Source organism: Schistocerca cancellata, chromosome 9 (assembly GCF_023864275.1).
Source record: "Schistocerca cancellata isolate TAMUIC-IGC-003103 chromosome 9, iqSchCanc2.1, whole genome shotgun sequence".
In the NCBI taxonomy this organism is placed as follows: domain Eukaryota; kingdom Metazoa; phylum Arthropoda; class Insecta; order Orthoptera; family Acrididae; genus Schistocerca; species Schistocerca cancellata.
The window spans coordinates 249,434,506-249,458,595 of NC_064634.1; the positions used below are offsets into that span (position 1 = coordinate 249,434,506).

General features: G+C 41.2%; 1 protein-coding gene across 1 annotated transcript in view; it reads right to left on the reverse strand.

Moving 5' to 3' along the window:
• Positions 1 to 24,090, reverse strand: part of LOC126100186 (small G protein signaling modulator 1-like) — a 292,492-nt gene that overhangs the window by 262,234 nt on the left and 6,168 nt on the right. The window contains exons 4-5 of the mRNA XM_049910745.1: positions 16,253 to 16,415; positions 657 to 809 (exon numbers count right to left, since the gene is read on the reverse strand). Coding sequence (XP_049766702.1) covers positions 657 to 809; positions 16,253 to 16,415 — 316 coding nt within the window. The remainder of the gene's footprint in view (positions 1 to 656; positions 810 to 16,252; positions 16,416 to 24,090) is intronic.

The window sequence follows — 24,090 nt, forward strand, 5'->3', positions numbered from 1 at the left end:
AGACATCAACGTATATACAAGAATGCTGAACTTTATTTATTGATACCGTCAACGATGAGAAAATATTTATATAGAATGAATTATCTTCACAAACATTGACACCACATGGATGACACACACTATCTGACAGGGGAGGAATACTGTCAAATGGGAGTTTAATAATAGGTGTTATTAATGTGCCAAAATGAGATACCAATTTTCTTCCTGTAAGTAACATAACAGGAAATGGAAAGTCAGTTTATTTTTATTGACAAAATATTTTTAAAAAATCTTACACTATGGCAAATTTCATCTATGGAATGTGGAAAATAGTTTGACTTGAAATTTGTCAGAAAGCAAGCAAAGAAACAATCCATTTGCAAAGTTGCTTGCTAAGTCAGGAAGCAAGGAAGGCAACAGGTTGAAACATTTTTAAGTGACACTAATCTTATCTGTGATATGTAAGGCTAGGACATTAGACACAAATTTAAAGTTGCTCAGCCTAAATCTATCACATGTAACTGTGCTGCCAATGAACCATATGTTAAATAAGTGTTTAGAAGGTATGCACACTAGAGTGGGGAGGGGGGGGGGGGGGGGACACCTGGTATATACCACCTCATCACACATCATACAGGTACATGCTTACTTTCTGATCAACAGTCTAAACAGCTCACCTACTGTTTTGCACCAAGTAGTCAATTATCTTGGCCAAAGATTTCTCAAAAAGTGCTATGCGAATCCATAAGTATCGTGGAGGTGCTGGTGGTGGTGAAGTCTGAGAACCATTCTTCTGCAGTGCTGAGGAGTCGCCACTTGAACTGGAACGCCTGAGTTAAAAAACAAAATTAAAGACATTGTTATCATGATGCAGCTGACTTAAACCTGTGACATAATTAAATTTTAACACAGCAGAGAGAATACAAAACAAAAAATAATATGTAATTTTATACTTCTATCTTCACAGGTGATTGTTTGATTGGGGTTAAGGGACTAAAAAGTCCCTCAGTCAAGAGTGTGTTCATCCAGAGGTAGTGATGTCCATCAAAAATGTGCTCAGATAAGAGAAGTATGAAGCAGTATTAATGGCAAGGCACTCTATGTCAACACTGGTGCCAGAGCTGAAAAACAATTTACAGAAAACAATTTACAAGAAAAGTTGGGGAGTACATTCTAAAGATGATATGAAGAGCTCCTGGCTGAGGGCTGTGAGGTGCATTCCAACTGGTAATCCCACCTGAGTGGGGAAATGTCGGGGGATCAATGTACCTCATATGCAACAGGAATAGGGTATGTTGGATGATCAGGAAATTGTCAAATGGCGATTACATAGGCGGGAAAGAGTTGGTACTATTGGAACGGAGGAGGGAAGATTCCCACTTTGGCAAGGACACTGTCTACAGGACTTGTCAAGAAGGTGCTAGTGGCCAGTCAAACTCCACAATAAGGACTGGGTCCAACAGTTTCAAAGGTGAAGGCACCAGTGAGCCATAAACCTAGCAACCATAGTTCAAGTGGGATTGGACTACAGCCCAGTAAATATGATGGAGAGTACCGTAATCTGCACCCCAAGAGGTGTGGGCAAAGAAGTAGGAGCATTAAGCTTTTGCATGCAGCTAATCTTTAGCTGATGAATCTGGAGCAGCCAAGTCAGCTTTTTGTCACAGATGAGTCCCAAAAATCGAGACTGTCTAAGTGCTGGACACGCAAGTAGAGTTCTGGGTCTGGTGGACTTTGTTACAATGACAAAAATTCTTGACCCAAACTTTTGCAGGAGAGAACTGAAAACCAAGGGAAAGGGTCTAATCAGAGGCCTGTTGAATGGCACCTTGGAGCTGACATTTATCCAAGGCTACAGAGGGGGTACTGTACCAAATGCAGAAGTCGTCAACCAGTGCAGGGTGACCAGTGACATAATAGAGGTCACTGCCCATTGATGGACATGAGGAAGAGTGTAACACAAGGGGAAGGCCTCAGACACAGCCAACCAATTCGGCTCAAATTTGGCAGGTCACTTGTGTACAACCTAAAACAAAGGACTAAGATATTTTGGGTCAACATCCTCGCAATTTTGAGAAAATCACCCCTAAAGGTTATGACAAGCAATCAACTCAAAATTGGTGGGATCGATATATAATTGTAAATAGAGCATTTTTCATCATCAGGTATGGGGTCCAAAAACACATACTTTTCCAGAAATCGAGGTAAGAAACTTTTACAACTGCCGCTTCTGTACCCACATGGTAAATGCTTTTCATCAACAGCACCGATAGCGCAACGGCCAAGGTAACTGGCTGGGAATCGGAGAACCCGGGTTCAATCCTGAAGAAACCTAGCAGATGTTGTTCTTTTCGTTTGTATTTTTCCATATCTCAATCGACAGAGATAGGAGGGTTTAGTAAGGTAAGTAAATCAATAATAAATGATAATAATAAGGTAGGCAAATAAATTTCTCAAACCTCTTGGGATAGTAAACAACTAAAATGTTACTCCAGGTCACTTTACAATGGCTCTTCCAGTCACTGTTATGTGTCCTCACTTTTCTTCGAACAATTAGATGAATGGTACTTGTCATACAAACATCTGAAACAAATACACTCACGGCACCAAGAACATCTAATGAATGCAATGTTCCGACAGCTACACTGTTCCTTCCGAAGATTCGGCAGAAAACAAACTTGGTTTACTTTTAAAAATATGTCTTTTTCATACCATGCATACGATATCATTGCCTGAAAAATCGGTGCTGAAAGTTGGTTATGAATTATGCTGTGAATAGTTATTGCATCCGTGCGGTTGTGCAATTCCCGCTGGGTTTCCAGAATCACATTGCAATTCTGAAGCCTGGAAATAAAGTTTTTAACCTGGAGATTGAAATAGACATCACACGGCTGGCACAGAGGTGTGTAGTTTGGTGGTATTACTTTTACAGTGCACGTCGGCTGACCCTCGCCATCTATAAACATTGTGTCATATATTATAGTATTATATTTGTCCACTCCAGGAATCCAATATTAGACAAAACTTGTTATCAGAAACATATGGTTTTACAACATTCTCGCGAAATGTTCTGTAAATCGCATTCATCAGTTTCCCAGATTTGGAGCAGGTAATGTAAACATTTTTCAACGAGTCGGTTAAACGACTGACCTCTTCTATAACCCGAGGACGAAATGTAACATTTGTTTCCTGTAAACAAAGGAAAACCTTAGGCAACACTTTTCCAGAGGCTGTGATGCCATATTGCGCCGTGAATGAATGTGTTAGTTTGTTTTTGCTACCAACTGAGACAAGGGTTCGTTTTTCTCCCTTATGCGGTAATGTGCATCGAATGTTCATCCGATACTCGCATCCTGTTTGATCGGTGCTGATCACGTAATCGTGATTAAAACCGGTCATAAGTGACGCCGTTTGCGTGCGGAAAAGAGATGCCACTTTCAGTATAACTTCTATGTTCTGTACCTCCTTATGAGAGACATATTTAGTGACATGCGGTTGATGAATTTTATACTCCCGATTTGAAATTTCTTGCCTGAAGATAATGATGCAGCAAACTTAAAATCCTTGTTGGCCATATATTGAAGCACTGCACCTGCAGCCCACTCCTGAAGTATTCTCGTTGTTACATTCTCGTTACGACAACGAGATTCAACAAATCGGTTCTATGTCCACTTATTTATCGCCTGGTATTTGCTGTATCTTGTCCCTCCTTTAACGATATCACTTTCCCACAACTCCAAATCCTTCTTCCTTTTCAGGGCTATTGTTGCTCCATTCTTTTGCAGTGTTTGTACGTTCCAATTTGGATGATTCCTGGCTAGCGCTACCCCCTTTACTTTTACTTCAAGGGGTATAGCGCCGTAGTTCAATCGTTTAGTAACCAGTTCGTAATACTCATTGGGAACAGATGAAGCACTAGTTACTACGGCATAAACAGACGAGCTAATTACTACAAACTACATACAGTACTCGTCATATGTTACTTATGGAAGAACACTGTATTCATTCACAAAACGTATTTCATTCGGCGCGTTAATGATGGAAAAATCACTACACGTATCAGCAAGGTTTGTGGCAGCCTAATGACAGAAAACAACTCTTTCAGATTGACTTCTATAAGGTTCATGCTGGACACCTTCACTCTTCCAGGTTCACAACTATGATATGACGAAGAGGCAACCGGGACAACATAACTCTCCCCACATGCATTCTGTCCCGTGCCTCGCTGTAAACAAGTGTCGCGCGGTTGGCTATCTGTGATCCCTCGTGAGGAATTCGCAAAACTCTTATTCGAAGTTGTTTTCATGTGACAAGACTTAAAAGTTAAATACTTTACTAACTCATGGCATTTTGGGAAATTAGTTTGCCTACCTTATTATTATCATTCCTTATTGATTTACTTACCTTATTAACCCTCCTATCCCTATCAATTGAGATACGGAAAAATACAAACGAAAAGAATGACATCCGCTAGGTTTCTTCGAGATTCGAACCCAGGTTTTCCGATTCCCGGCCAGTTACCTTGGCCGTTGCGCTATCGGCAAAAAGCATTTACCTTGTGGGTACAGAAGCGGCAGTTGTAAAAGTTTCTTTCCTCGATTTCTGGAAAAGTTTGCATTTGCAGACCCCATACCTGATGATGAAAAATGCTCTATTAACAATTATCTATCAATCCCTCCAATTTTGAGTCGATAGCTCATCATAACTTTCAGGGATGATTTTCTCAAAATTACAGGGGTGTTGTCCCAAAATATCTTAGAGTCCTTTGTTTTAGGTTTTACAGAAGCGACCTACCAAATTTGAGCCAAATCGGTTGGCTGTGTCTGAGGCCTTCCCCTCGTTAGCACAGTGCCCTCCAGGATGATATTCTCTTGGATTTGTAGAGAGCTGGACGAAGTACCAACTTTGAACAACTGATGGATGAAAATTGGTAGGGAGTCCAAAAGCCCCAGCCATGGAATGCGAGTAAAATGTGATGGCATCAGGTGGTATGATACGCCTTGTGTGGATCAAAAAAGACTGAAATGAGGTGTTGGCATTCAGAAAAAGCCTGTCAGATTGCTGTTTCCAACCTAACCACTTGGTTGGTTGTGGATCATACTTCCCAGAAACCACACTGACAGGGGGACAAAGGCCTTGAGATTCATGAAGCTAGCATAATCAGAGGGCAACCATCTTTTTTATGCACTCTGCAAAGCACACCGGTGAGGATATCTGTTGATAGATGTTGGGTTTTTGTCTGGCTTAAGTTTTGGAAAATGATTCTCTTGCCACAGCAAAGGAAGACACCGTCAAGCCAAATATGATTGAAGATCCTGAAGAGATAGAGCCTTTGAATAATATTCGGGTGTCAGACCATCTGATTATGAATTGAATTGGCCTGGGGCCATACTGTGAGAGAAGGAATGAGCTTGAAGCAGTTCCCACTCAGTGGAAAGTTCAATATATGATTCTGCTTGGCAGGGGATTAAACACAGGAGGATATCTTCAACTTGTCATTTCTGCAGCAGAAAGGTAGCCAGATAAGAGGACACTGATACTGTCACCAAATGGGTCTCAAGATGTTCAACAAGAACTGACATCAGTAAAAAGACCAACCTGAAGGACAAGACCTGGAACAGTTGTCGATCATTGGTAGTCCAGAAGACTAGAGCTAGGCATCAGTATCTGGGATAAAGAGGTATACATTCCCAAGGAAGAGGCATGGTGCTGCCAGAATTCCTTCTAACAGCATTTAATTAGAGAGTGAGCCTTGGCATGAAATTACTTAAAGTGATAGGGTGGATCTGTGAAGGATGTTGCATGAAACACTGCAGCGCACTTCACTGATGCTGAACAGTTATGGCTACATCCTAGGTCCACTGTGGCACCAGCCGCCGATGGAGGGGACGTGTAAAAATGGAGACAGCTCTTACAGCAGCATGGGTGACTGTGTCGGAGACATCTCATCCAATCTCATAGATGCAATCTGACAGGGATATGGTAACAGCAGATACATATAATTGCCAGTTGGCTGTTTGATGCACCCAGTGTGGTAGTTGGTCCTACTGGCAACGGCAGGAAAGTGACAGGATCTCCAGAATTTGGTCACTGCAACAAAGACCATCATGAAGTGACCAATGGGGTGAAGCCATATGATTGGGGGAAGAGACTGTTAGTTCGACAGCACTAAAGTGGATAAGAATACTATTAAGTAAAGAAAGAGAGATCATGGTCAGCAAGAAGCTGGTCAAGTACAAGGGATACAGAAAAAGTTCCAAGAAGCTCCTTTTACAATACTGAGAAATTGGGGAGGGAGTGCCACAGATATGATATGTGGCATTTTTATTGCAGCTGGATCTATTCACGAAATTTCAATGATCAACTTTCTCCTCCGAATGTGAAAGAAATTTGTTAGCACCCATCTACAAAGGGAGAAATGACCATCATAATAAAATAAGAGGAATCAGAGCTCGAGTGAAAAGATTTAAGTGTTTGTTTTGCCTACGCACTGTTCAGGACTGGAAACAGCTTTTGGAAGTGGTTCAATGAACCCTCTGCCATCTACTTAAATGTGAATAGTAGAGTAATTCTGTAGGTGTACCAGATGGGAGGGGTGTGCACTGAAGAACCCAAGTAGAAGTAAAGTGTGTATATATGATATGTGTGTGTGGGGGGTGGGGGGGGGGGGGGGGGGGGTTGGATTAAGGTCATTAACTCAGTTTAAGTAAGTGGTCTACCTGGAGGTTTGGTAAGGTCTTAAGGGACCAAATTGCTGAGGTCATCAGTCACCTGGAGGTTTCTAAAAGTTGCAAATAATTATTGTTGAGATCATTTGCAGCTGCACCACAATTGCTTCCAATGTGGTATGAATGGGTATCTGTTCAATGTTAACTTATGTATGAACCAAAGCACAGACCCCTTCAGATGTTCTCCTAGAGCCAGCACATTCTGACAGAATGGGCAATAACCACAGAGCATTAAGGAATGGTTGTCAGTGAAGTATGTTTCTTGTAGAGCAATGCCAATTGCAGAGGGGCAGGAAAAAATAGCAAGATGGCGCCCATTGGAAAGTGCAGTGACAACGCTCGAAAATAGGCAAAAGTTAATAGTGTAAAAAGTGTCAGAAAGAGGTTGTAAAAGGAATTCTGTGTGTGAAGTGCAACTTGTGGCTGCATAGACTGTGTGAAAAAATATGCTTAAAATTTATTAGCAATGATATTCACTAGTCGTGCCTTGACTGTTTGCAGGATGAAAACACAAAACTAAAGTGCGTGTCATTTATGACAGTGGCCGAGTTTAAATTCGTTCTGCGCATGTGACGTCACAAAACAGAGTCAGCCAATGAACAGAGAACAATGTTGCCAGGGCTCGACTGTAGTACAGAGCTCGGACGAGTGTCTTCAGTTTTAGAAAAGTTCAGTAACAAATAAAGTAACTGAACGAAAGCAACGTCTTGATAGCAGAATTTCTTTTATAGAAAGTTTGGAAAAAGCATTCTTTATACCAATTGCTTCATATTCTATTAATTAATCAAACCAAACAAGCAATAAGCCTCCTAATTCAGGCGATAGCAAGGAAAGGTGTTTCTATCATTCTCACTAACAGCTTTTTTGCAATAAAGAACAGCGGTAATTGTTTATTTCCTATTGTACTTCGACGAAACGTGACTAATTCATAGTCATACCAACAGTGTTTGTCGGTATTTTGTGTCCTCATTTAAAGTCCTCCAGGAGTAATATTCAATGCCAAGCTGCGTTAGCGTAATGGTTACAGCATTTGGCTGCTATGCGAAAGGTTCCGAGCTCAAACCTCATTTAGTGCTCAATTTTTCTTTATTTAAAAACAATATCAAAGTGTCTTACTTCATGAATTTTATTCGTTTGAATGTAATTTTTTGAAATTTCTAGTGGCAACTGAAGTCAACCATACGGAAAGTATACGCTATGGACTTTTACCTCTGCAAACTCTTCAAAATTTCGTGCAGTGGTTTACTACATTTAATGCTCCACAATAACTGCGTTGAACATTGAAACAAAATTAAGTCATTTATGGGGGGAAGGTATCAGTCAAGGAGATGTGTAAAAATCAAATTTTTGGGCCACATAGTTTTTGTGAAATCGAATGATAAGTGTGTCAAAGCAGTTGGAACACCATGTGTCTGCACAGGCGAGCAGTGCAGTGATGACCAAATCACTCACAGCGTGGAATGCGGGGAGCACATCTCTGTAGGAGCGAAAGGGTTAATACGACCGTGGTGGCTTTCCTTCATAAACTGCATGCTCCCCCCTAAATGTAAGTTTGCTTGGCTTGTGCAACTGGCAATGCAGCAATCTCCCGCGTCTGGGCGGGCATGCGCGAACCGCTAAGATAAAAGAATTGAACTATAGCTTCCGCAGGGTGTTTGCTGGAAGAAATTATTAAGGTGCTTCTTAGTGATAATGACACTTTAAAAGCAGAACTATCAGTGCAGAATCATGAAGACTTTGACCTGAAATACAGGATTTTTTTTTTTAACAGTTGAGGAAATAGATGAAAATAACATCAAAAACGGGTGGAATGATGCAGTTATTAGCTCAAACAATGAGGCCACTGCACCCAAGACCTGAAAATAAATACAAGTGGACAAGTGTAATGTACAGTAAAAAGAATTTGTAACATCTCAGTAATGAAAAGCAGGGTGAAAAAAATGAATTCCTCGTTATAGGTGATTCTCTGGTGAAAAATGTAGTACTGCCAAATTCCACAATAGACATTCATCAGGAATCAAGACCTACCTGTTAAAGAAACACTTTAGCAACAGACATAACTCACAGGATGGTTCAGCAGAGGCCTCTCTGAAGAATTACAAAGGAGTTGTCATCCATGTAGGTACAAATTCTTTTAGATGTTCAAATGTGTGTAAATTCCTAAGGGACCAACCTGCTTAGGTCATCGGTCCCTAGACTTCCACACTATTTAAACTAACTTAAATTAACTTATGCTAAGAACAACACGCACACCCATGCCCGAGGGAGGAGTCGAATCTCCAACGAATTCTTTTACAAGCAACACTGAAGAGGAAATTATAAGTGAAACAAGAAATTTAATTCAATCTGCCAGTAACCTCTCAAAAACATCTAGAATCATGGATGGTAGTATTACCTAGAGGACATCAGTAAGTGATCGATATATAAAGAGAATAAACAAAAACTGTAATGGACTAGGAGCTGTGTTCATAATTCTGAATAAGTTCTTATGCAATAAGTGTTTGGGCAAAGATGGTCTCTGTTTAAACAGGTCAGGATCCAAAATTCATAGTACAATGTACACCAATACGTGTAAAATTCTGAAAAATAGGGGAACTTATAAGAAGTAATGGGGATAGAAAAACAGTGTTTGGTAATGAAAATGGCAAGACCAAAATTGTGTGCAAGAAAGAGTATGCTTGAGAAGATGAATAGGAAAGAATGTCCCTACATAAGGACTTTAATATAAATGCTTCAAGTGCTGACTTTTCAAACAAAAGTCATAAAAGGGACAAATTACAAATTATTCAATTTGAATGTAGAAATATCAGAGTTATTTGACTCAATGAACACTGACTTACACCTGACAATACTAAAATTCTTAATAAAATCCAGAATTCAGTTTAGCCAACAGTTTTTGTAGACGAGAGAAATCAAATGGTGGCTTCGAATACTTACTCATTCTGATATAAAATATGAAATAAGGAATGATTTTAATCATTTGAATAAAGAGTGTATATTTGAAAGCTGCTGTATCAAGTTGAGGGACCCAAATGTTGTTGTTGTTTCTATTTACAGAGAAAGCTACAATTGAAGCTTTTCTGCTGAAATTTCATTGCCTGCTTGAAAAGCTCAATTACAAAAAAAAGGAAAACGATAGCAACAGCTGCTGACTTCAATATGGATATCAAAGTGGAAAGCAATGGCGTGTCCAAAATTCATTGGCTTAAAAAAAAAGCTCCAAAATCAACTTCATGCAACCCATTAGAGTAAATGCACACCTGTATTAATAATAGTCAACAAATTATGTATTTGAAGATGTTCATAAATTTTTCATAGATTTAGGAATCTCTGACCACTCTGCATTATTCATTAAACTTCCAAAATTAACAAAGAAATGTCATGTAACAAAATCCACATGAAAAGGAACTTCAACAAAAAAAAAGTCAATTATATTTAGAAATAAGTTAAGAGAGCTGACTTGGCTTATAACAGCTGTATTTCAAGTAATAGTCACTTTAACAATTTTTAAGTGGCTTTCTTGAAATATTTAATAAAACTTTCCCACTTAGAACCACATGTAACAAAAGACTAATAAACTTCAATGGATAACTCAGTGTATACAAATTTCTAGTGCCAGGAAGAGAAACTCCACAGTGAACTAAAAAATAATAAAAACAGACGTTTTACTATCTTCATCATTACAAAACTATATTTAAAAAATTTGTGAAGGCAGCCAAACAAATGGCAAATAAGTTCATTGTACAACAAAAAAAGTGAAACAAAAGAAGTGAGGTCCATTGTCAAATCAGAGTTAGGTGTTAGAGTTAGTAGTAATGAAATATCTACAATTAAAGTAGAGGACAGCTATATTGTAAACCCAACTCAAATATCAGAGAGTTTAACTGAATTCTTCATTAACGTAGCAAAGTCAGATGCTGATGTAGCAGAGTTTCAGAGTAAAGTAAATCCCTTTGGACTCCATCAAGAAGCTGACTATCTTACAGATTTTAAAAAAGTCACAATAAAGGATGTGGAAAATATTCTACTATCATTAAAAAATAAAATTCTGCTGGGTAGGATTGGATACCCACTGTTGTTGCTGTGGTCTTCAGTCCAGAGACTGGTTTGATGCAGCTCACCATGCTATTCTACCCTGTGCAAGCTGCTTCATCTCCAAGTAACTATTGCAACCTACATCCTTCTGATTCTGTTTAGTGTATTCAATGATTTTTACCCTCCACAATTCCCTCCAATACTAAATTGGTGATCCCTTGGTGCCTAAGAATGTGTCCTACTAACCAGTCCCTTCTTTTAGTCATATTGTGCCACAATTTCCTCTTCTCCCCAATTCTATTCAGTAGCTTCTCCTTAGTTACGTGATCTACCCATCAAATCTTCAGCATTCTCCTGTAGCACCACATTTCGAAAGCTTCTATTCTCTCCTTATCTAAACTATTTATCGTCCATATTTCACTTCAATACATGGCTACACTCCATACAAATACTTTCAGAAACAACTTCCTGACAGTTAAATCTATACTCAATGTTAACAAATTTCTCTTCTTTAGAAACACTTTCCTTGCTATTGCCAGTCTACGTTTTATATCCTCTCTACTTTGACCCTCATCAGTTATTTTGTTCCCCAAGTAACAAAACTCATATACTACCTGAAGTGTCTCATTTCCTAACCTAATTCCCTCAACATCACCTTACTTCATTTGACTACACTCCATTATCCTCATTTTGTTTTTATTTATGTTCATCCTGTATCCTCCTTTCAAGACACTGTCCATTCCGTTCAACTGCCCTTCCAGGTCCTTTGTTGTCTCTGACAGAATTCCAATAACCTCAGTTATTTCTTCTCCATGGATTTTAATTCCTATTCCAAATTTTTCTTTTACTTCCTTTACTGCTTGCTCAATATAAAGATTGAATAACATCGAGGATAGGCTACAACCCTACCTCACCTCCTTCCCAATCAGTGGTTCTCTTTCATGCCCCTCAACTCTTATTACTGCCATCTGGTTTCTGTAAAAATTGTAAATAGCCTTTCGCTTCCTGTATTTTACCCCTACCACCTTCAGAATTTCAAAGAGAGTATTCCAGTCATTTTCAAAAGCTTACTCCAAGTCTACAAATGCTAGAAAAGTAGGTTTGCCTTTCCCTAATTTATCTTCCAAGATGAGTCGTAGGGTCTGTATTGTCTCATGTGTTCCAAGACTTCTACAGAATACAAACTGATCTTCCCCAAGTTCAGGTTCTACCAGGTTTTCCACTCGTCTGTAAGGAATTCGTGCTAGTATTTTGCAGCCATGACTTATTAAACTGGTAGTTCAGTAATTTTCACAACTGTCGACAACTGCACTCTTTGTGATTGGAATTATTATATTCTTCTTGAAGTCTGAGGACATTTTGCTTGGCTCATACATCTTGCTCACCAGATGGTATAGTTTTGTCATGGCTGGCTCTCCCGAGGCTACCAGTAGCTCTAATGGAATGTTGTCTATTCCTGGGGCCTTTTTTTGACTTAGGTCTTTCTGTTATCTGTCAAATTCTTCACACAGTATCATATCTCCCACCTCATCTTCATCTGTCCTCTTCCGTTTCCATAATATTGTCCTCAAGTACATTGCCCTTGTACTGACCCTCTATATACTTCTTCCATTTTTCTACTTTCCCATCTTTGCTTATGGCTGGTTTTCCATCTGAGCTCTTGATACTCATAAAGGTGGTTCTCTTTTCTCCAAAGGTCTCTTTAATTTTCCTGTATGCAGTATCTATCTTACGCCTAGTGATATACCAGGTGATTAAAAAGTCAGTATAAATTTGAAAACTTAATAAACCACGGAATAATGTAGATAGAGAGGTAAAAAATTGACACACATACTTGGAATGACATGTGGTTTTATTAGAACAAAAAAAAAAAAACACACAAAGTTCACAAAGTGTCCGACAGATGGCGCTGGACAGCAAAACGTCAGTGACTGCGCATGACAATCATGTATAAAAGGAGCTGTAATGAGAGGGATAATCAGATGCACCAGCAGTCGCAGCATGTTGATGTTACCTGAAAAGGCGCTTTTAGTGAAGCTGTGTTATCAGAATGGGGAATGTGCTAGTTCAGCATTACGATCCTATCACCATAGGAAGGGGGTTCGAACGGGTAAAGATCCGTTGACAAATGCAGCAGTGGCGAGAATGAAAAACTGGTGAATAGTGAGGATGGTGTTCCATGCAACTCTCACACAAAGTTGGTTGTTCCCTAGGACTAGCTTCATGGATTAAATGGCCACAGTTGTCACATTTTGGGTCCAACATGCAATGGTATGACAGATGACCAAAGTATAAGCATCGTAAGTACCCCATAGGTGGTGGAACATAAGCTTTCGTGTCACACCTGTGCACTTTGAGTACCTTTTTCTAGGAGGACATTCCCTTCAAAGGCTAAGATCAAGTTGCCTATATCTGCATAATTATCCTTGGGACCTTTTTTTGGATGCATCTAAGAAAATGTATGCCTCAGCACTCAAGATTGTCCTATAGCTCATCTGTTTGAAACATAGATCTCTGTGGAAGATGATTCCTTGGACCATGTTCAAAGCAGAATGTGGATCAATGGCCACTGGTATGTCATCCAGATGTTCACATGCCCCAAAAGGTTATAAGGCAGAGGAGGTTTTAAACAATAGTGATCCATTGCACCTTTTCTCAATGACTCAACTCCTCCAAATTTGTCTGCAACATGTTCCACAAAGCTAGCAGTCCAGACGCCAGCAGTGTGACCCTGTGTTGTCAAGAGTACTCAACAACTGAAAAGGTACACATTGCAACTCCATGTCAGATTATCTATCGTATTGGCTTTGGAGGAATGTGAGAGCCTACACAGGTATTGTGTACAGATGAGCTTCAACATTTGCTTGCACTAGGCATTATTTAAGGTGATGGTCTCCAGTCAGTCCCACTGCAAAAAAAAAAATATATATATATATATATATATATATATATATATATATATATATATATATATATATATATATATATATATATATATATATATATATATATATATATATATACCAGAAGGGGACCAAAACCAAAAATTACTTCAGCCAAAAAGTGATGTATGAATATTCCAAGAACAGAGAGCAGAACCTAGGGAGTGCCTGGATCAACATCAAAGGCTGCCACCGTGAGAAAGAGTAAGAGAAGGAAGGATAGTCAGAGAAGAGGGACTGCAGCACAGAAAAGCAAGTACGTGCTGTGATAGCTTGGGCGCCGGTGTACGCCACATATGTGTTTAGAGTAGTGATTCTCCCCAAGTGGCTAGCTTTACAGATCACTACACACACTGGGTAATTTTCATCACCTGTAAGCCATGGCACAGGCCACATAGTACCTATTTTACTAGCCACCTTTCCCTCATTCACGGGTGTTGTGAAGGAAGTAGAAATAACTTTGTTTCCTTACACTATACTCCCCCTAATTTTATCATTAAATCTATAGTATCCAGGTTTATGAAATTTTAAGAGCAGCCCATCTCACTCAGTATGATATCTTTCTTCCAGGATACTACACTGGAGTTCAGTGTGCACTTTTGTTTTGCTAACATGGCAACAAATTAGATCCTTCACAAAAGACATCACTATTCTGAGACCTTTTTCAGTTAAACCACTGTAAAACAGATCCTGATTAAAGAGACGCAACAGTTTTTAGAAAAAAAGTCGGCCCATAATTTATTGCTGATACCACAGAGAAACAATATTGGTGAATTTCATCCATTTATTACTATGCTGGACCGTCTTGTGTATATGCCATAATAACTTCAAATGGCATTCAGAGCATAACAACTGCCTGAGAAAGAAACTGAGAAAGTAGTTTAAGTTTTGAATGAAGGCCACAGAAAAAAAGAACATATGCACATACACAAATGCAGGCACGCCTGTGCCTATGCAAACACTCACATGCACACACATGCACATGCATGCCATCACTTACTTGCTCAGTTGCAGTGTTACAACATGTGTAATTAATGGTATGTTGCTTACCTGATGGCTGAGGCAGTGCGGGGGGGGGGGGGGGGGGGGTGTGTGATAAATAACTGAAGAATGAGGCCATCAGTCACTTGTTCCCAAGATAGTCTTATCTGGAGTTAGTAACGTCAGCCAGAAGTTTATTCAGATTGTGATATTTAAGCAGGGGTGATAAAATCAAAGCATTATTGGTGTCAGAGATGAGAAATAATAGAGAGGGAAAAGTATTTTGATTGGGCCATTAAGCTGAATAAAAGACCACTGCCAAACTGTGGCTGAGAAAGAGCTGATCAACCAATGGCAGTAAACACTGCTGAGTACAAAATACACAATTTCAATGGCTGCTTCACAATCAATGTCATCTGGATCCTCCTCTCAGCACCAGCTTCTCTGAACTATGTACATAGGAGTCATCTCTGCTACACATCCTTCATTCTCATGATCTGCTTGGCCTCTATCTCCAATGACCTCTTGCACCAACACTCACATCCACCATTTCCCAAGAGCCACTTATCCTGTGACCACACCCTCTTCCCCCAGTCTCCCTCCTTCCACATTCTACTCCATGTCACTGTGCACTACACAAACTCATCAGTAGTGGTGCCAGTACTTCACATTCCCATATCGCACATGTGCTGCCTTCCCCTTCCGCATTCCCATCACTTACACCTACTGTCTCCCTCTAACCCATCAGCAAACCTTTCCCCTCATTTTTTCTCTTGCTCACTCCATCCTACAACCCCTCACCTCAGTATACAGGCAGAACTCCTACCCAGTATTGTGCAGTCCATGGATACGCTGTAGCTCTGTGTGTGTGCGTGTGTGTGTGTGGGGGGGGGGGGGGGGGGGGGGGCGCACCAGCTTTTACATATAGGGTCTCATTTGTCTGGTAGACAGTTGAAAAGGCAGAAAGAAACATTTGACCAAAAAATTTGTGTTTATGATTACTTCCATTTATTCACTTCCAAGTGGTAAGCACAATTTATTTTCAAATTCTTATTTGGAAAAAAGATCCTTTTATTGCCAACAGTATTTCATCAAGAATTTCATTTTGGGTCATAAATTGTCTATCAGAAGACTTTGCCTTATACGAACACACATGAATTGATAGTTATCCTGGATATTCCTTTTAATATACAAGTTCTGTCAACAGAGTATACATGAGTATTAAGCATCTTAAACACAGTAATCACATTTACATGTCACTGCCTTCCTGTAAAAATTTCACGACACATCAGACAAGCATTTTCTTGGAAGTTTCTTTCCCCCCCCCCCCCCCCCTGCCCCCCCCCCTTTATATGGAAAGTGAACACAATTTATGACATCTTTCAGTTCTACTTTTTGCAGCTATTTTCAAGATAAAGTTCTAAGTCATGTTATATATGTGATAACTTAAGAATTTAATATTGCAGTTCACCATCTTGTGCACTATTTCGAATTATTAACCAACATATCATTAACTCAGTATTTTGTAGATCAGCAGATAGAATTCTATTACTATGTATGTAACAAATCATACAAACATGTACGAACCGATTTGGATCCACAGCCTCTGCTTGCATCACAAGTTGTGAGACAACTGCAGCTGGTTCAAAGACCTTCCCAACTTTGTGAATAAGTGCTGTGGTAGAGCTTGTTTTGAAGAGCCCAAGAGCACGTCGTTTTAAACCTTGCGAAAGACAAGCTTCTACTGCTCCTGAAAATAAATATTGCAATTAAAGATACATTATCAGAAAAAGATATTTATCAACAGCTATTTTAATAAATATTGTCAAATGCATGTGACCTTGATGAAAATAATTCTACCACTACATAATTATCAAACTTTACAGCAGCATGTACAATAAATTATAATAAAGACAAACATGTTAATCAGATGTACAATTTTGTAGTTACTGGATACGCATAACATTAAGTGTCTGCAAATGTCACATTCACTGCACAGAGCAATGAGCTGTTGAGATTATGCCTGCTACAACGTCTGAGGAATTACACACAATTTTTAAAAAGTTTACCCAATGAATATTCTGCGATTCTGGCTACAATCAACAAAGTGTGTGTTATATTTATCACAGAACTGCTAATGTATTTACAATTCATCATTCATGAGTGGTGTATTCTGAAATCTGAAAACTGCAAATGGAGACACACCCTCTGCTTCCGGCCAGCGTTTCCTCACCCCACAATACCACAAGAAAACTAGCAAGGTGGACAAGCTGATAAGATCTCAGGAAAGAGTACAATGACCACAAGACAGTAAACCAATACAGATGTTAAAAAGCAAGAAATAATAAGATGGGAAGAGCAGGGGCCAGGCCGGATCACCGAGCAAGGGCAGCTATCAGCCCCGTGGGTCTCAGCAGGCAATGGGGCACCTGTCCAATCTCTCAAGTGGCCAATGATGCTAATGCTCCCTACCTCATAGAGATGAGTAGAAACCACCTTCATATGTAAAATTAAAATCAGATACATTATCATCCACTAGCACTGGAGGTAGCATGTCAACAAGTTTAAGGTTTTGCCTTAAGATAACCAAATTGGGACAGTACAGTAAGTTGTGGGCCATCATCAGATGGGTACCACGCCAACGGTACGATGGATCCTCACATTGTACAACATTGCTATTTGTTAGCCAAGTGTGGCCAATGCAAAATCTACACAATGGTAGAGTACTGCTGACAAGCTTGACAGGAAGACTGCCACATGATCATAGGCTCCTTTATTGCTCACAGTTCACTCGGTGACACCAGGGCACACCAATCTGTGTTACAAGCCTAGAACAAGTGACACCATAGAGTCTAACGAAGGTTTGGTTCTGTTACCCCATCCACAAAGTTAGTATCTGGTAAACAATCGACAGCTGAGCTTGATGGAGGTTAGAAAGGAGATCCTGGATACTCAAAAGCAATGGTATTGAGGGTAGCATTGGTTGATAGCCTGAAGATTACTCACGGAGTCACTGCCAGTTATTAACATCTTGCAAATGCGAGAACAAATGCAATTGAGAGCTCAAGCAATGACCATCCACTTTGCAGTGAATACATTGCACTTGTGTGGTGGGGAGCATAGTTCACTGCACCTTGCATGCCATAGAACCATTAGTATATACCACTTCCAGACCTGGAAATGGATCAAGGACAGCTAGGAGCAGGTGGCAAAAAAACTATGGGGTCAAAATAGTGTTTCAGGCCAAAGGATAGGTCAAGATAGATCAGTGGGTGGAGTACACTCCATGGGCGTATGCGCAATTGCTCCCTGACAGGTGACAGTGGAAGAAGTTCGAGTTCAGAGCAGAGACACCATATGCAAACTATGATTAATTCCACCACACTGAGCAATTGGTCATCAAGGTAGAGAGCAGTACGAGGGTGACGGAAGAGCATGAAATGCCTTAGTGGTGGAAAGCCAGAAGCCAAGGTGAGAGCCCACAACTGTGTCATTCATATGATATGCTGCAGCCGGTGTTCAGCAATACCCGCAGTGGAGGAGCAATAATAAATGCAAAAATCATCAGCATACAGGAAGTAAAACACTGCAGAGCCTGCAGCTGCAGCTAGACCATTGATAGCCACTACATAAAGGGGCACACTGAATACAGTTTGGTGTGTGTGTGGGGGGGGGGGGGGGGGGGGGGGGGAGAAGTACACTGTTGGAAGCAACCACCTGAACCCAGAAAGTATGGTATGGTAAGCAGTTCCAGAGAAAAATCTGAAGCAGACCCCAGAGACCTTATTCATGGAGTGTAATAAGGATGTAATGACACTATATGATGTCGTAAGCCTTTTGCAAGTCAAAGAAGATAGTGATAAGGTCTTGATGCTGGGCAAAAGCCAACTGGGTAGCAGACTCCAGGCTGACCAAATTGTCAGCAGTACAACAGTCCTGGTGAAAACTGCCCTGGGACAGAGCCATGTGACCCCAAAACTCAAGGAATCAACACAGCCACCAGCTCATCATACATTCAAGTAACTTGCAGTGAAAATTAGTGAGACTAATTGGGTAATAGCTGTTATCTCATTGAGTGGTTCCCCAGTTTCAGTATCAGGACAATCTTGCTTTCTTGCCACTGAGATGGGAACACATGCTTGCTGCAGATACAGTTAAAAATAGCACGGACATGATGTTGGCAATCAACTAATAGGTGTTTGAGCATTTGGCTGTGGAAGTGGTCTGGCTCTGGAGCTGTGTCGAGGCAAAAGGCTCGGGCACTGAGGAATTCCCACTCGCTGAATGAAGCATTATATAGCTCCAGGAGTTGTGTAGTGAATGAATTTGCTCCACTGCCTTTTTAACGATACGAAAGGCAAGCTGATAATTCTCAGACACAGTGGCTTAAACGTAACGTAAAGCTAAATGTTCAGCAACAGCATTAGGATCAGTATAGACCACACGATTCAGGGAGACACTAGGTATACCTGTAGCGAGCTGGTGTCCAGAGGTGTCAAACCTTTGCTCAAAGCTGCAAAGGCAGGGTACACAGTCCAATGGTAGTAACACACTGTTACCAGCATTCTTGCTTCTGTCATTTTATTATGTAGCGGACTTGGGCACGGAGCCATTTAAAGGCTATTAGGTGCTCTGTCAATAGATGTCACTTATGGTTTTCGAGAACCACAAATCGCTACAGCGATTTCTGAGGTCCACCAAGGTATGTTCTTCCACCGAGGGGGATCCCAAGGAATAGGGATCAACAAGTCTGCTGCCGATACAATGGCTGCTGTTGTGATCTTGACATTTATTTAATACCTTCATGTGGAGGGGTGCTAAGGATAACGGCAGAGGCAAAGGCAGAGGCAAAGGCAAAGGCACTCCGGCCAGCACTGTTAAGTGCCCATTTGAGTGGACATCCAAGTGAGAGATTCAGAGGGAGGGACAGGATGATCCAAAAGTCGTTAGTGTTGCCCAAGTCACCATGGATTCTTCAATGGATGGAGGGGAGGAGACCATGGCTGCAAATGAAAGATCAATTTTTTTTTTTGGGCACAAAAACAATAAGAATTTGAAAGCAAGTTTACATCAAGCCTAATCAACAGGAGAAAACAGAGCTAAAAACAAAGACTTCCTCTTGAAGAAAGATCCAGAAAATATGCTGCACAGACAGTGGATGTCCCTACCACAGATTAAATGGCCTTTGTCATATTGCTACAACAGATAAGAAGTAAAATGAGATCAACAGTCTGTGTGTCGTTCACTAAAACAGCCGATATGCTGGTATGACAGTGGCAGTTCGGCAGCTTCTGCAGAGAGACTCTCAACTGTGCTAGAGTAAAAGGCACCAGTGGCCAAACATAATATGGCATAAGATGGGTGAATGTGCAGATGAATAAATGAAACTCTTAGTCTAGTTTCAAATGGACAAGGGATTGGTGAGAAGGATGGCCTGATCCCCAGGAAGTATCGCTTAGGACATGTAGGACATCCAGGAACCAGGTACAGCATGCAGCTAGGTGAGACACATGGGAGGACCACAAAGTTTCCTGTCAAGCATGAGCCCCAAAAACTCGTTGCGCTGCCATAAATTCATACAAACAGTTTTATCAGTGGAAAAGTGAAAACCACTGTCGATGCTCTAGACAATCGAGACATTGTTGAAAACACTGCTCAGGGAGACAAGTCCATGGTGTACCACAGTAGCTCCCACAGTTGTCGACGAAAAGGGAGCCAGAGATAACTTGCAGGAGACAGTCCACAACAGGGTAAATGGCTATAGCAAAGAGGATGACACTCAGGGCGGAGCCTTGAGGCACCCCATTCTGCTGGATAGACGTGTCCACAAGGTTGAACCCACAAGTACTTTGAACACTTTTTTTTTTAATTCCTAAAGGAAATGGGTCAGGCAGCCTTGGAAGCTGCAAGTGTATAGGGGACAGAGGATACCAGTCCTTCAGCAGGCAACATAGGCTTTTTCCAAATCAAAAAACACGACCACAGTCTGGTATATCCACAGTACACAATTCTTAACAAGGCTGTCAAAGTGATGAGATAGTCAACAGCAGTACGGCGTGCATGAAATCCACATTGTGCAGTGGTTAGTAGATAACATGACTGTAACCACCTAATCAGCTGGCCATGAATCATACGTTCCACCACCTGGCAAACACAGATGGTAAGAGAAATGGGGCAGTAGTTAGAAGGAAGATGTTTGTCCTTACTGGGCTTATGGATGGATATGACAATGGCTTCATGCTAGCATCTGGGACATGTGCTATCTATCCACTTGCAATTATATGTACGGTGGAGAAAGTGCTTGCCCGCAAGAGACTGCTGCAACATCTGAATGTGCACAAGATCAGGTTGAGGTGAGAGCATGGTCAAGCTATCTCAAGATAAAGGTGGCATTGTAAAATTCATAAGGATATCACCCAAGCCAACTCCACTCATTTTGGGGAGAAAGATGGGAGTCGTAGTGGGTGGAGCCCAAAATCTCCACAAAATAGTGGCCCAAGGTGTTAGAGATAGCAAATGGGTTCACAATGGCATCATCTGCTACAGTCAGGCCAGAAATCTGAGAATGAAAGTTTGTCCCAGAGTCACGATGGAGGTTGCCCCCAAACGATAGAAGAGGGAGTGAAACTGTTAAAACAATTTGTAAAGAAAATACAGAGATCTGTTTTGTTGTCCTGAAGAATGCCATGAGATTATGCGGACACCTTCCTATAATGAATACAGTTCGCCACTGTAGGATGATATTTAAAAATGCAGATAGCACATTTGCACAGGTGAATCATGTTGTGACACAGCTCAGTCTACGAGGGGACTGAGACACTGTGTGTTAAAGAAGTAGTGCAAGGTATGGGACATTCTGCAGCGCAAGAATAACATTCGTAAGATACTCTGTGGTCATCGCAACTGGGAAAATGTTTGGCGAAGGTCACCAGGAACGAGAAATCCTCTATTCGGCCTCAGAAAGCTGCCAACTGGGTTTACATGCAGTTGGGGTAGGAGTCATCAGATGAAGAGCACATGGGAAATGGTCATTTGAGTATGTGTCAGAGAGAACAGACCACTCAAGATGATAGGCAAGCTGGGCAGTGAACAACGAGAGGCCCAAATGGGAATAGGTGTGCATGGAGTCTGGAATGAATGTGAGTGATCCAATGTTGAACACAGATGAGGTTCAGTTGACTAAGAAGGTCAGCCAAAAGGAACCTCTCAGAAAGGTTCTCGAAGAGGGATGTTGGGTATTAAAGTAGCTGAGCAGCAAAAAAGATGTGAGGGAGCTCACTAATAACACGGAGTATGTCTGCCCTGGTGACAGTGAACGACGAAGGAATGTAGACACTACAAAGAGAAAAGGTGAAACGAGAAAGGAAAATAGGGACTGCAACAGCTTGCAGCCAGGTGTTTCAATGACATGGTTTGGCTTTGAACATCATCCCGAAGGAGCAGCACAACTCTCCTATTGCAAAGATTGCTGTCTGCTGAGGAGGGAATGTCAAAGCAGCCCACAAGGAAGTGTGTGAGGTCAAAGCAGTCAAGAGGATGTAATTAGGTTTCCTGGGGGCAGAAAACAATCCGACACTGAAATTCGAAGAGCAGCCATAATTCCTGCTTTTTGGATCTAATTCCAAGAACCTTCCACTGGAGAAGAGTCATAATGGGGAAAGGGGAGGAGGAAACAAAGGGCGGTCACTCAAGTGGCTGCCAAGTGCCAGCTGTCAAAGACTTACTGCTACATGGTGTAGAGAGTGTAGGAACCTGATCCATGAAATTACAGAGGTGTCAGCATTCTCCCTGGGTCAGCCTGCAGATTTCAGGGTAAAAAAGTAGTAGGCAGTGTGCACCAATTAAATGGAGGTCTGCCAAATGCAGGTATCATTCAGTGACACCAGTGAAGAGGATCCTCAAGTCGGGAAAGGAAAAGACCTTTTCCCTTTGTGCGATTTCTTAGAGCCTGTATGGTTGGCAGATGAAGACGCAGACATATGTTGGCTGCTGTGATGTAAAAAGTCTTTGCAAGAGCGTTCCTTTTTGTCCTTCACAGCCTGCTGATGGGGTAGCAGATGATTTCACCATCAAAGGTGAAAATTTGGCGGCTTGTAGAAGAAGGAGACAGGAATGCTACCATGATACTGGCCAATTTCACAACTGCAGTAATGAATTGAAAGTCACAAGTCTGTGTGACCAGTTCCTTCGTGGAGCCAGGTACAACAAGAATGGTACTATAAGTGTCAGATGCTAAAATGCAGGGGTTTTGACTAGCCAACAATTTGCAAGCAACAGGGTAGGGTACTTTTTCCTTCACCCAAATGTCCTGGATGGCCTGATCATCCCATTATAACTGATACAGCGGGGAGGAAGGAGGCAGGCAATCGCCCTCATGACCATCTCTACCACAAGTAACACATTTAGCCACGTTTTGACAGTATATGCAAGTGTGATTATAATGTTGACACTGGTAGCAACATATCAGGTTTGGAACATACGGTCGCAACACGATGACTTCACAGCCTGCCTTAATCTTCAATGCAAGCACTACTCAATCAAATGTGAGAAAAAGAGTGCATGTAGGCAATAAGTTTGCATCAACCTTTTTCAATACCCAATGGACTGAAATGATGCCCTGGTCATAGAAATAATGTTGGATCTCCTCTTGGGTCAGACCATGAAGCAGCCAAGTGTACACAATACCACATGAAGAATTCAGTGTATGATGGATCTCTACACGAACAGGATAGCCATGGACGAACAAAGCCGTAATCAGTTGTTGAGCTTGAAAATCACAATTGGTCTCAAGAAGCAAAGTCCCATTACGTAAGCATGAGTAGGATTTCAAAAGCCTGAAATTGCATCAACACCTTTCTGAGTAATAAACAGATTAGCTGTAGCAAAACATTGACCCCTTCGATACATGACACCACAAGGAACCAAGATGCAGATGGGAGAGTCGTCGAATCTTTAGCCTCAATCCATTTAAGTTTAGTAGATGTAGCCTGAGATGATGAAGACTGGCTCATTGTGAAAAAAATCCCCCATGATTTTCTACGTCTCTGATGGTGCACTCCTAACTGGGGGCCTCCTCAGAGGGGGATACTCTATCTAGATGATTGTTCACACCTCATGTCACATCCCCCAGAACTTCAGACAAAGGGACCAATTGGAAATTGGGAAGGTAGCAGCTCAGGCAATGACCCCTCCCTGGGACGGGGGCAGGTGCGAATCCAACCCACAGCCTGGGGCTGGGAAATACATGTTATCCAGTCACTTGTTATGTGTCAAGCACTTGGGTCAGCCTTCAGGGGCACACAGGAAGGAAAAAGGAACAAAGAGAGATCTCAAATGCTGAAGCAGAGGAAGGGGAGGAGATGGAAAATGAAGAAAGAAGGAAGAAGGAAAGAACAGACAAGGGACTTTGTCAGATGCCAGGCTAC